At 41.5% G+C, this 14,878-nt stretch overlaps 1 protein-coding gene across 1 annotated transcript in view; it reads right to left on the reverse strand.

Moving 5' to 3' along the window:
- Positions 1-2,115: 2,115 nt before the first annotated feature.
- Positions 2,116-14,878, reverse strand: part of LOC148020690 (uncharacterized) — a 31,032-nt gene continuing 18,269 nt past the window's right edge. The window contains exons 4-6 of the mRNA XM_087698491.1: positions 7,166-7,282; positions 2,664-4,879; positions 2,116-2,564 (exon numbers count right to left, since the gene is read on the reverse strand). Coding sequence (XP_087554617.1) covers positions 2,735-4,879; positions 7,166-7,282 — 2,262 coding nt within the window. The 3' untranslated portion in view covers positions 2,116-2,564; positions 2,664-2,734. The remainder of the gene's footprint in view (positions 2,565-2,663; positions 4,880-7,165; positions 7,283-14,878) is intronic.

Consider the following 14,878-nt stretch of genomic DNA (forward strand, 5'->3'; position numbering starts at 1 on the left):
ATTAATCAAGTGTGATAATCATTGAGGATCCAATCATTCATCCATGTGTAATCATATTATCAACTAATGTAGAGATTACATATATTCACTTTTTATACTAGAAAATTGGATTTTAAAAAATATGTAGATCTTTAAGTGGGAATATATATGTGCTTAAACTCTTTAAAACTTACTTGAAGTAGCCAAGGACCCCTTACACCAACTCTACATTTTACAATGTTATGTCTCTTTATCCATCATAGTTTTAAATTTAAGAGTTTTCCACAACACAAGCATAATTTTCTACTACTTCCTACTTGTATCAGAGAAGCTTCAACGTGTTCACAAGCCTTAACAAGATACAAACTCTCTATTCCAAAGATATCATGGGTAGCTATGATCACAAGTGGCCCAAATTAGCACCTTACACACGAACCAAAGCAAGTGCCATAAACAAAACCCAAATAAACTTACACCTTGTTTCATGAAATAGAGGCATTCTATGGAATTTTGATAGAGATTACCCCATATCTAAACAAAAAATTATCATCTTAAATGCCAAATCAACCACTAGGCAAGTGTCTTTTCTAACTCCACCTTATAAGTGGTGTTGATTTGTAAAGTGTTGTTTTCCCCTTCAAATTTGAAGGAAGACTCCAATTTTATTAAGCTTCGAAAACTTTCCAAGGTTTGCATGCTAGCACTTGTTCACCCTAGAGGTGAAACCGGTCCCCCACCCCCCAAAAATAATAATTATAATTATAATTGTAATAAAGGAACTATAGGTGCTTTGAGGAATACGTATGTTAACAATTACTAGTTGAAGGTGGATTTACAAAGATCTATCCTCACAACTCTTTCCAAGTAGGTTCACATGCTAGCACTTGTTCATGCTAGAGGTGAAACCGGTCCCCACAACTCGATCCCAATTTCAAAGATCTATCCTCACAACTCGAGCCCAATTTCAACCTAGAAAACAATTTCGGCATCACTTTAGATAGAAGACCTAATCATAATGATGTTCAATTGTTTACATACAGTGATGTGATGACATTAGGTGTGCTGTATGTTTTAGCAAACCCCTCCTAAGATCAGATTAATTTCATAGCTACTATTAAGCATTCCATGGAGTACCTCTATGACCATTACTTTTATTCCATCTTTCAGAAAAATGTTGCTTTTTTATCATGGTTATTGTGCCAGCAATGTCATTCAATCACCACGACAAGCAAAAGTAACGCATCCCTTCAGTACTCCTCATACGTCTGCTAAGATATCAAAATTGGATGATTATGATAGTTTTACCAGAATGATATGCCAGATGTATTACCTTTTTCAATATTATTTTCATTCAGATAATCCAAACTCCAAATCCTTGTAACAATAATATTCAGATCCTCAGAGTGGCGGTGGATTTTAATTTAACTTGGCCTTTCACCCAAAATTGATTCCTTATGATAAACATATTGATCATTATCTTAGTTTATATATTAAACCTATTCATCATTATCTCAATAGTGACAAAAACTCCCAGTCCAGATCCCCCCACAATATTTAGATTTGCCTTTTACCCTGTAACAAATTCATATCTTACTTGGATGAAAACCTATTTTAATTTAGATCTTTCACACGTTACAATAAAGCTATTGATCATTACCTCTCTCCTTAGCATTACCGTAAGACCTTAACAGAAGCTTTGTCATGATGACAAGTATTGGCATGCAACTTTAATTCCATTTAGAAGTTTGGAGACAATATCACCTAAATGTTTACCATGACCAAATTCCTATTGAAAGTTAGAGACCACATTGCTAAGAGCACAATGACATGTACGAAAAATATAAGTCTCAAAAAAGCTTGACCTTCAAAAGCTTCTCACTTCACAGTTTTGCATTTGAGGCGTTTTTTAGCATTCTTGTGGATGTCTGTCTGCCTCGACTTCGCTGTATGACAGACTCCTGATTATGTGGCATTCCCCAGCAGAGACTGACACTCACCCTCACATTCTAGATTTTCTATTAAAAGTTGAAGAGACCACCAAAGGTGTGTGCAGTTTTCCAACGTTCTTATATGTGACCATCCATGTATGCTTAAAAGTATGTTTCACATGTTAACGATAGACAGCACTCCAGCACATAGAACAATGAACCTCATGCAATTGCAGATTAGTCGAGAATCCCGATGACAAGCTTTTATGATATGTACAAAATCTATTTCCTTTCTGTACAGGATGTAGCTTTCGAAACAGAGAACAATGCAGAGGAACTGCACTCATTATGACACCATATAGTATTACTGCACAACCTTGCAGCTTTGAAGACTCTTACACTTCCTTTCATTGCTTTGCTACAATTCCTGTATGTTGAAAAAATATCTTACAGCCAACCCAATAGAAGGAATCCCTAACAGCGAATGATCTTCCCAACAAAGGAAGCATAATACCCCTGTCCACCACTCTGAGCCACTTGACTGGCAGAGACAACATGCCAAAACGAGGAAAATGTGGACATGTAAGCAACATTTCATGAGCTCAGTGTCTGTAAGCGGCTTTCTTGTGGAAGGTCCAATGTTTGGACTTTGAACAACTGCATCAGAACAGGTCCAAATGTCAGTAACAAAGGATAAGACCTCAATGCAAACAAGATGTTTCCAGCCAACTTAATTGACCAAAATCTGCTTCCTACCTGAAGCTGACTTTGTCAAGCTTTTTAAATTATGTTCACCAGAACCAAAGAGCATAAGCATCAAAGCAATCCTAAAATCCCCGTCGAGGAACATACACTTCATGCTTGCTCCGTATCTGCCTTGTGTCTTTATAAGCCTGGACCGCAACTTCTGTAGATTCATTATTGTTGCAAACACCTACATTTGCTTTAAAATGGTTGTCATTCAACATCCTTGGGAAGTATGACCCATGAAAAGAATGTGGAGGCCCACGAACACCAAAGTCGAAGCTACCAGATATCTTTGAGTCAGAATTTGGGAGTGCAACATCTGGAAAACCTTTGAGCACACACCTCTCCTCCAACACTTTGGGAGGTGGTCCCAATATGGAATCACCAGGAAGAGTTTGTGGTCCTAACCTTTCCCATACACTCTTTCTACTGGGAGTTCCTTCGACATCAGGTCCAAGAGTGCTCTTCATTGTCTTAATAGCCACATTAGCTTTCTGCTGGCCACCATCACTCTGCATAGACCTCCTTGGACCCTTCTCTTTGCTCAAGCTCTTTGCCCTTGACTTTCGGATTCTGGGGCTGGCATGACCAGAACTACATGAGTTATTACTGTTGAAGCTCTCAGCTCTGTACAATAGGCTATCTGGATTTCCATTCCTACCCGCCTCCACAGGTGTTTGTAAAAAATCGTAATTGTCAGGAAAATCATCAACAATATCCCCCCACTTACCTGAGAGGGGTGTAGAGTAGTAAGGAGTTTCTTGTACAGGTAAAGGACTCAGGTCAGCTTGCAGAGGTGATATCCCCTCCTTCCTTTCATTTTCAGGTTTCGATCTCTTGTCAGACTCCACACATTGCTGAGCAGAAGAAAGGCTGTTTGCATTCTCCTTAAACTTGCCAGACCTAGTCATGACTTGATAATCTGACTCAGAAATGCTGGATGCTTGGCGAGAAATACCAGATTTTGTTTGTGATGAATCAATCTCTTGTAACTGGTTCATCAAAGGCGACCTGTGTTCTTTATGCTTATGCTTATTCCTTGAATCTCTCTTCTTTTTGCCCCTCTCAGCAGAAGTCACTGCTTTCTGTTTCGCATCTGAATCAGTCTGGTTCCTTGGATTATTAGACCGAGAGCTCTGGGAAGCAGACTGTGCATTTGTACCCTTACTGTTCCTGCCTTCAACTGGCCATGCTCCTACCACATCACTTTGAGTATGTTCAAGATGGCTAGAGTTTCCAGAATTAGAACTATGTAGGGTTGGCCTTATCATTACTACAGTGGCATCAAATCCTCTAGTATACTTTGATTGGTTATTTTGAGGATGTTCACTGCCCTGATCAGCAGTGCCTTCCTTCAACCACAAACTCGACCTGTCATGTGTTACTGGAACAGCTGCAGTACCCATGGAAACAGCAGATTTTGCCCGTGCACCCTTTTCTCTTCTTAGAGAGTGTTTATTGTAACTGCTAGAAGATGGGTCTCCGCTAACAGTGGCATTGTTGAGTGACAGTGAGCTCCCATATAAGGCAGTGGGGGAGTTTCTAACCAGGCTGTTGCCTGGAGTTGTCTCAGACATATCTATTGTCTTGCCTACCCTGCCTGAATCCAGACTTTCAGTAATTTCAATGTGTCTTGTTTGTTTCTCGGTGTCAAACGTGACCTTGATACCCATTCCAAGTGTGGATTGTTCAGAATCAGAATCCATATAGTGCACATACCGCTCCCCGGAGCTGCTCTTTACTACAGTAAGCATTCCTTTCTCTCTTTCTAAACCTGGTGATCTCACAGAAGGGGAGTTGCACTCTGAAACTGAGCTTACTGAGCCATCCGGTGAGTTGGTCCTAAAAAAACTTGCGGATTGTTGGTGTGACAAATCTGAATACTTCAGCTGATCATCTGCCTCACGTGCATTAGGTGGTCGATAGATTGGCATAAAGCAAAGCTGCTTGTGTTGACCCAATTTTGCCGGCTGTCTTAACCCATAGATAGCCTCCTCTTCCGAGAAGTGAGGTGCTTCACTAGCTTCAATCCCTTCAGAAAGGGATTCCTTGAACTGTTTGGGGTCACTCATAGCTGGAGATAACACACCTTTCTTATTGATTCCACCATGCCTTTGCTGTAAGACCTTTCTATGTCTATCACCTTTAGGATCACTCGGACTTCCAGATGTTAAACTTTTAAGAGAATTAGTCCCAACTTGACTTTTTTCAACTGTGCTTTGTTCCTGAGAGTCATGATAGTAAACATGAGAAGTTAGCTATTTGATTCTGCTCATTGTTCAACTAGAAAGGTATCTGCAGTAGTTTCAACCCCACAAATAAGAACTTTATAATAGGAACCATTTGCATACCCAAAATCTAGTCAGTCTCTGAGTAAGGCAACTGTTCTAAGACTAGCTGACTAGATTTACCTTTTACCAGATGTTACCATTATTCTTGTGCATCATTATTGTTATAATTCGTACCTTAAGATCATGAATAAATGTCATTTTCTGTGTCCTACTTTTAAAATATGTTTACACCCTTGCCAATGCATCAATGGGTTAGATTTAATCCACTTAACCATGGTTGTACCCTCTATATTTGATTAGCATGGAACAGAACAATTTAAACCCACAAAATCAATAGGAACAGAGAGCTTGAGCAAAGTGCTCATGTGGGAACCCACGTTAATGCCTTTGACTTTCACACTATCTGTGGAACACTGACTGCTGCGCTCTAGTTACACTGTACAAAATGCACATACTGAAGAGTAAGGGGAGATGAAATAATCAAGGATTTGATTCTAGTGTAAACTGAGCTAACTATACACCTAAGAGGCAATCAATTACCAATAACAGTAAAATACATATGTTTTCTATGAAAAGTCAGCCTGATATAATGGCAAATCAAATACTGTCAATCCAAATGCTAAATATGAAAACTACAAAAAGCTGGTCTACTAAGACTACAGTCACCTCTGAGGAGTGCCAATAGGAGGACCATATCTGTGCCTTGGAGGTGGGGGTATGTATTCCATAGGTGCAGGCATTTGATTGGGGCAGAACTGAGCAAGATATGGAAGTCATTCACTGATTGAGAGTACTCCTTCGCAGGCAATCTTGTTGACGTGGATTCTTATTCAGGCAGTGAAAGATCCCAAGAATGTGGACACATCCAGAGAGAAGGAAATATTTGGAAGATGTTCAAGCCATGATTTAGGACCTTATGGCAGATCTCAAAGCTGGCTACAGGTTCATTACAGCACAGTTAACAAAATCTGCATTTCCAGCAACAAGGAAGAGTGTATATTGACCAATACACATGGCAGCTGGAGGTAGGGCCAAATGTGTAAATATGTGATGGTGTATCAAAGTGTACATCAAGAAACGTCAGGAATGAAAGTGGCTGGCCAAGCGTGTGCAGTTTGATGAGTAGGCCCTACCCACCAAGGCGCAGACTACAGAGATCACTTTCACAAATGATGGGTTACCAAACAACCAAGCTACATGGATATGCATATGTCCCAATAGCGATAGTTTCTGGAGTCAATGGAGAGCAAGAATAATGATGATGATGATGATGATGATGATGATGATGATGATGATGATGATGAAGAGGATGGAGAGCTGGCACAACATGAGAACAAGGGGATAAATTATGGATGCCCACATGTCCTTACATATCTTTGGGCATTTGTGGCAAAATAAAATACCTTACTAGTGAATAATAAGCTTGGGGCTGTTTTTGTGGAGCTAAATTGAGCCGAAATGCTTGATAATTTTGTGTTGAGTGAGGCCTTTAATTTTGGTTGCTCAAATAGTTGCCACTCCCCTAATCACAGTAAGTGCAGAGTTCAAATGCCAGAAGTCCGCCATAATAGGTGACATGCACACACATGGATGCAATTGCTAAATGTGTTTGTTCAACTATCTATCTACATATCACACTACAGATTTTGCCACAATAGGTGGCATGCACACACACGGATGCAATTGCTAAATGTGTTTGTTCAACTATCTATCTACATATCACACTACAGATTTCACTTCATCAAGTGATAGAGAGCTTTATATGCTCAATATGCAATATGCAATTGTTATGGAGAGAAACCTTTGCACATTTTCACTCTGTTCCTCCAGCATTTTGATAGTCTTCTAATGTGCACTAGTTGTGCAATAGAAATTGTGCTATAATCATCCCCTCCTTCCCTCAATTCTATCAAAAGAAGTGCACATTTCTACGAGTTGCATCATCCAATCACAAGTTGCTAATAAGTATGAAGCATTTGAAACATGCTATTCAATGCAAAGAAAAGCTCAACATAATGACATGTGTGGACTAAAAGATCTTACGGTCTTCCTTTGCTGCTCATACTACATATCCCAATCAATTACAAGCACACCTCCCCAGGGGAAGGAACTGAAAGATAAGGCAAAGGAGGGAGACCCAATAGCATTTCCAAGTGCTCAAAACAACAGTGGCATTGAGTGCACATTCATTAATGCATGAAGGAGATGCAATGAACTTGCCTTGCTATCAGCAATAGTCTTCATATTTTGGTGAGACATATTAGCAGCATTTTGAGCTAGGATCTGCCTTTCAATTTGCTCCCTGTCATACTGCTCTCTATCGTGCTGAATTTTCACCTAATCCAGTCACAAACAAAAGATATGGAAAATCAGACACTTAACTGAAGCAGCGAGCATAAAATACCCCTCTTAGAAAAGCATCCTCTCAGTGACAAATAAAACACTATCAGCTGATCCTTCCCAAATCTTGTACTCTTAAGCACAAACAATTTAAACTAGGGGTTGCATATATCTTCACTCCTCGATGGGACCAAAACAAGCATCAGGTTAGTGATCTATGTGCATATGCATATGGACTTGCTCTTTTGCTAAACTGTCCTTGGAGGTGCCAGATAATACTCTTGTAGCATGTTATCATTCACCTAGAGATAAATGTTTGTCCTTCACCAAATCTCTTGCAATATCTGCAGGAAGATGCTTTTCTTTTTTACTATTGCAAAGGCTCAAGCATGGCAAAGTTTTCTTCTTTGTCCTTCACCTCCTTCCATAAGACGAGCTAACACATCTTCAAACTTAGTTGTTTGGTTGACCCATAACACAAAATTTTTCAATGCAAGATAAAAGTATTGTCTTTCCATTCATTTCAACAGGTCATACATCTAGACATTCTTATTGTGAAATACAAGAAGAAAGTAGCAAGTGTCCAGCACAAGTGATCCCTTCTTCCACTTTTGACCCACCCCCAAGAAAAAAAATCAAGAACAACCTCTGAACTTAATCATTTTGTGGCCAATCAGATTTTTTATTTGGTCCAAATTTCGTATATTGTGCTTTTACATGTGAAACTGGTCAGTTTACTGCCAGATATGTCAAACTACAAGGAACAAAGCAAGAGCAAAGCAATGCAGACTTCAAAGGAGCATGTGAAAGTGGTGAATTTACTCAGTACTGACAGATTTGTCAAGCTACAGGGAACCAAGCAAGAGGGGAACAGCACATAGACTTCAAAGGAGTGGCAATCCCACTCACATTTTATGCATCAAGAACCAAGTCCGAAACTTGGCTCTGACACCATCCAAAGAGAGAGAGAGAGAGAGAGAGAGGCATGTAAAATTACATGCCACAATGAAGGTTAGATGGTGATCTAGACAAATGCTAGGTGAGGAGCTGAAAGCCTGATGGATGAACTCAAACTGGGCGAATGGATAATCATAATCAAAGAAGGCCTCCTTTTTAAAGCGCCTCAAGGTGGTAGGTTGGCATGACTAACATAGCATATTGTTATCCTTCGCAATACCGCCAAGCAATATCAAACTCTGCCAAGGGGGACGCTAGCCCCCTTGGGGACCCCCAAACAAGGGAAAATAGGAATCCCTAATAGCTCCCACACCCACCAACTCCATCATGGCTTCTTCTCATAACAAGGGCTGCCATAAATCATTGGTGGCACCTTAAAGGGTTGGGCATTGAATACATCTACAAGTGAAAGAAAGAGTTTTACATGACTAACAAACTGACCGGTTTGACTGTCAAGATTCCAAAAGATACATATCTTCATTTTTAATAAGACTCGGATTTTCTTTAACACCTTGAACCACATTTAAAGTGGAGATCAAAGCATTTGCACATATTTCACATGCACACACTAGCAAATGAGGAGATAAATAATCAACTCATTTTCATATTTAAAAATTGGAATTAAATGGTTGGCCAACTTTATATCCAATTCTTAAGTTTTGATGCAAGCTTTTCCTCATATAGCGCAATACGCTTAACAATTAAAATATTGGCTTACTCCTATGACTAAACATTGGCATTGAATATGACTATTACTAATAAATAAAGGATATCATAGACATAAAAGAGATGGAGATAAGTTGAAGTTTGAAGATAGTTACGCTAAAAAAGGACAATTACCAATTTAAAAATGTAAATTACCAATTAAACCTTAATTAGTTCTTCAAAACAGACTCAAAACTCAAAATTAACAAAGTTTCTGTGTTCCATAAGCAAACACCTAGACTCTTGGAGGGATCTATTGACCTGTTCTATTTCAGTCTATCATCTTAAGTGCCCTTGGTGTACAAAAGACTATTGTTGGTCGTGTGTTCCTTTTGCATCCTTGCCTTTAACTTTGCTTTCTCCATCTAGTAAGTGCTCAATATCTTTAAGTGAGAGACTTGGAACATTACTTAGGGTGGACACAAGATTCTCATATGAATCCTTATTTACACTTGCAAGCAATACAACTATTGCTTCATCTTCATCAATATTCTTCTTAAGAGTTGTAAGCTGGATTTTTAGGCTCTTGAACTTGTTAATGTATGTGGTCATGGAAGCACTATTTAATATATCCAGTTTATAAAGCTGCATGAGTAATTTTACCTTTGAATTCTTTGCTTGGATACCAAAGATCATGTCAAGTTCCTCCCGAGCAATTCTAGCATCTCTGATGCCAGAGATGTGATATAGCACATCATCACTTAGTTCTCAAGCAATGATGCCTAGTGCCTTGTTATTCATCTTCTTCCATTCTTTGGTTTTTGGTGGAGCTACTACAAGGATTCCGCTTTCTGAATCTTCTTTCCCAACATCTGTATCACCATCATCATCTTCAAAGAGATCTCAGAGGTCTTTCCTCATGAGGTGGTACATGGTCTTTTCCTTCCAGGCATGGAAGCCTTCTCCATTGAGCTTTGCTATTTGTTTGAGCTCTGCCATTTTTTATCAACAGCAAATCAACCAACAAAAGAGTTGTACTTCAATGTGTCAAGAGACACAAGATGATTAGTGTTTAACAACACTGCATGAGCATTTAAAAAAATACTATCTTGGAGCTCAATGTTAGATATTGATGCTTGATCTTCTTCTTGCTTGCTGATTTAGTGTGATGCTTTGCTAGAAATTAAGTGCTCAATAAGGCTAGAGTGATAATCTTCAGTGGATTGAAAATGAAAGATTTTATGACCTTGAGAAAACTTGGCTATGGTTACCCTTTAGGGTTTCAAGACAGGCGACTGGTTTTTTCTCATTTCAGTAGCTACAATGAAGCATTTGGGCTAAAATTTTGTCAGGAGAAAGCTCATGTGTAGGCCTTCCAAAGCCCTAAGCTCCCATAGTGAATCGTGCCACGCAAGGAGAGAATCGACGTACGAACTGCAGGTGGCGCAAAAACGAACAGCGAACAAGGAAAAGCACAATGCTGAGCTCTGCGATCAACAATGTTGAGTTGTAATGTGATAGGATGGTGCACCCTGCGCAGAGAGAAAGATCTCCAGAAGAAACTGTGTGGAGATATTGACTGTGGAGAGAGATCTAGGTGCTACAAGCAGACAGGATATTACTGTCCATGGCAGCCATGAAAGCTCTAGTGAAGGTGAAGGTGAAGCTAGAGTAGAAAATAAAGTCTTGAGTTTATACGAAGTTGGGCAGAAGTGAAAGGGAGCTGGAGAAGTAGAGTAAGGAGCTGACCATGCTAAACTGAGCTCTGATACCAAGATAAAAATGTTGGATCTAGAGCATGGCAAGAGCTATGGAGGTTGAAAGATGAAGACTAAATTCATGTTGACATAGACAATGAGTAGACAATTGTTATACAAGTGAATTAGGTTCCAAGATGGAAGCTTGGACTCATAAAGGCAATCTTGTGTATTGGACTGACAATGACAATGACACTAACTAAAAGAGAAAAGCATCATGATATTGTATTCATCATTATAAAAGTGATAGTCAAGTACAATGCTTTATAGAAGTTGGGTTGTTCCACTCTCCTCATTTTGCATATGGGATTCAAGACATCTCTTCCTACACATCTCAGTCGACAACGTTCTCAACTCCAGAGGGCTTGTCTGACTGGTCTGCAAAGGCCCATATCGTCTCCATAGAGACATCATATGCGAGTCTCGTCCACATCTGTGAGTTGCCTCCCGACGAGATTACTGCAGAGGCCCACTCGTCATAGCCAAGCACTTCAGCTCCAATTTGGATTGTGAACAGTGGAGCTACACATCACATGACTGCTATAGAGGACATTTTCCGTACCCAAGCCCCTGCAGCCGGGCGGGTCTGTGTAGGAAACAACTCCTCGGTCAAGATTCAAGCTCAAGGTTGCGTCAGTTTTGCCACTGCCAAGGGTCCAGATCTGGCTTCGCTGGACAATGTATATCATGTCTCTCAACTTGGGGTGAACTTGTTATCTGTTCAGCAGCTTTGCCGATTGGGGCGAGCAGTTTTCTTTACAGCGACCACAGTCGAGATCCTTGACTCTCTGACTGGTTTAGTGATTGCTCGCAGTGAGGCACAGCCTAATGGCCTATATCACATGACACACTTTCTGACCGAGCCAACTGCCGAAGGCTCCGTGTTCCATAGCTTTCAGGCCTTAGCCACATCTCGAGAGCCTACTCACAATGAGCGTCTTTGGCATTTTCGCTTAGGGCTGTCACACCGTGAGCTGGTTGAGGGCCTTCCATACCTGAAGCTAGCTCAAGATGTCTGTAAAGCCTATCAGCTCGGAAAGCAGCACCGTACCCCATTTCCTCAGCAGTCTACACATAGAGCTGAGGAGCCTCTTAGATTGATTCACGTTGATCTTTGTGGGTCGACATCCACTATTGCTTTGAACGGCGCGTTGTACTTCTTTTTTATAGTGGATGATCATTCTCGATACATGTGGGTGTACTTCCTCAAGCATAAGTCAGATGCTTTCACATATTTTTCTACTTTGGTGCTGCTGGTTCATAACCAGACTAGTCGTCGTGTTGGGTGCATGAGGAGTGATGGCGGTGGTGAGTTTATCTCCCACGAGTTTTCCGAGTTTCTACAGAAGCATGGCATTTCTCGTCAGCTCACCTCTACCAACTCCCCCTCTCAGAATGGAGTCGTAGAGCGTAGGAACCGCACAGTCATGGAAATGGCACACTCTATGCTGTTCGCAGCAGAGCTTCCTAAGCGCCTTTGGGTCGAGGCTGTTAACACTTCGGTGTACATCCTCAACCGGTGCCCGACTATAGCTCTTCCTCAAAAGACCCCGTATGAGGCATTTTTTGGCTCTCGGCCTGTTATTTCCCATTTCAAAGTCTTCGGGTGTTGTGCGTACTCACACACACTTGATGACAAGATAGAAAAGCTTACTCCCCGAGCTGATCTCCTTATTTTTGTGGGATATTCCTCTGAAGCGAAAGCCTATCGTTTGTTCGATCCTCGGACACGCAAGGTGATCATTAGGCGGGATGTCATCTTTGACGAGAGGGATATTGTGCAGTCTTCTGCACCGAATTCCGATCCGCTTCCTTCTTCCATATCATCAGAGATCGTGCCTACTAAGCCACTTCCCGCTCCTGACATTCCCGTAGTTTCTTCACCTCCCAAGCCCCCTTCGCGAGACCCGTTACCTCGCTGGTACCAACAGACCATGCGTGATTCAGGGATCCTACCACCGGATTCCACTCCGAAGGGACATAGAAGATCTGTCCGGCTTGCTCCGCAGGCATCATTTGCATCGTTGTTTACAACTGATTACATAGTGCATTCTGAGCCAAATACCTAGCAGGAGGCTCTTCAGCACCCTTAATGGTGAGAGGCCATGGAAAGGGAGCTAGAGAGTATTGACCGAAATAAGACTTGGACATTGGTGGATCGTCCAAGCCACAAGACAGTCATCGGGACAAAGTGGATTTTTCAGACAAAGCTAAAAGCTGATGGGACTTTAGACAAGTACAAGGCTCGCCTTGTAGTGCAAGGGTTTCGACATAAGCACAGCATTGATTATGAAAAGACCTTTGCCCCTACTGCACGGTTGACTTCATTTCGGTTGCTACTCGCACTCACCGCTCACCACGACTAGCCAATACATCAGATGGATATCAAGAGTGCCTTCCTCAACGAATACTTGGAGGAGGAAGTCTATGTGGAGCAACCACCGGGCTTTCCCTCAGGTAACCCTAGGGATACGGTATTCTGCTTGCAGAAAGCTCTTTATGGGCTGAAGCAAGCGCCGCTGTCTTGGTTCCATAGAATAGATGAGTTCTTACAGACTCGTGAATACCATTCTACCCCTTATCACCCAAACTTATATGTTCGATCCACTCCAGAGGGGGTTAGCTATATCCTGCTATATGTTGATGACTTACTCATCACAGGTTCAGATTCTGCTGCCCTAGCAGAAATTAAGGCTAAGCTTAAAGCTACATTTGAAATGACAGACCTTGGTTTGTCGTTTTATTTTTTGGGAATGGAGACAGTTCGTTCTGAAAAATATATTTTTGTGTCACAGCAGAAGTACGCACTTCAGCTTGTGGAACAGTACACTTCAGATCAAACACGGCCAGTGGCCACGCCTATTGATCCTACTGTCCACTTGTCGAAGGATACCCTAGGATAGCCCTTCGATGCACACACCTATCGTTCTATTGTAAGAAAACTTCTTTGGTTAATTCACACTAGGCCAGATTTAGCTTACTCAATTAGCATACTCAGTCGGTATTTCACAGCACCTAGATGTCACATTGGATTGCATATCTTCGTGTGTTGCGTTATTTACGGTGTACTTTTTATTATGTCTTGACATATGGTTCTGGTTTATGTTTGCAGGGGTACACTGATTCTGATTGGGTAGAAGATCCTGACACCCGGCGTTCCCATGGCAGCTACCTCTTTACCTTGGGCACAGCTCCCATTTCTTAGTCCAGCCGTAAGCAAGAGACGGTGGTGGCTTCCACGACTGAGGCCGAGTACCGGGCTCTCTTCGATCGCACCACCAAGACCATCTATCCGAGGAGTTTACTGCGGCGCTTTATTTTCCATGTGACTCTCCCACAGTTGTCTACTGCAACAACTAGAGTGCCATTGCCCTTGCGGGCAATCCGATCATCACACCACGGACACAGCATGTGGGAGTCCACTTTTACTTTTCCAGAGAGCAGGTTGAGCTAGGCGCTATTCGCCTAGAGTTTGTGCCTTCATCGGATAATTTTGGAGATATCTTGACCAAAGCGGTCAACTGGCCGGTTCTTCAGTACCTACTACCCAGGATCGGCTTGGATACACCCTCCTCTACTTCTTCAGCTTGACAGGGAGAGGGTGCTTCCCTCTTGCTTTCCCTTCTAGTTTGAGAGGAAGCGGCCCCTACTCTTGATCGTGACAGTGATGATGCTTACAGTTTTTTAGACATTACATTCACATATTCTTTTATATTGTGTTATAGGCATTTGTAACTTCATTCGCACTACCAGGATGACCTGATTGTAAAAGGGTACTTGGACAAGTGAACACTTCCCCTGTGAGAGCACTGTCCCAGTGGCACCATTGCATAGCATATTGCATGAGCCTAACATCTTGCATCTCCCTTTGCATTACCCTATGCATTGGCATTCTGATCATGTCAACATACATTTGTGCGCATTTATCCCTTTTCGGTCTTTTGGAGTGGTCGACTCTAGGATCCACCATATTCGTAGCATAACACATGGCAGTTCTCCTAAAGGCAGTTTTCCTACCCTTGCTTGCTTGCTTTGCTTGTCTTGCTAAGCACACCGTTTTTTTTGTCTCTCACATATTCAACACATGATGGGCACATACACTCACTTTTATCATCCTTAGGCACTTATCTGGGTCAGTGCGAGGGATTGGCTTGCTAGTTTTGTGAATAACTTGGATTTAAAACTCTCTTTATCTTTTCCTATCTGTCACTTGATCGGCCGCTACCCCTATATT

This window comes from Lygodium microphyllum, chromosome 18 (genome assembly GCF_053477565.2).
Source record: "Lygodium microphyllum isolate KBCC chromosome 18, Lygodium_microphyllum_v1.1.10, whole genome shotgun sequence".
In the NCBI taxonomy this organism is placed as follows: Eukaryota; Viridiplantae; Streptophyta; class Polypodiopsida; order Schizaeales; family Lygodiaceae; genus Lygodium; species Lygodium microphyllum.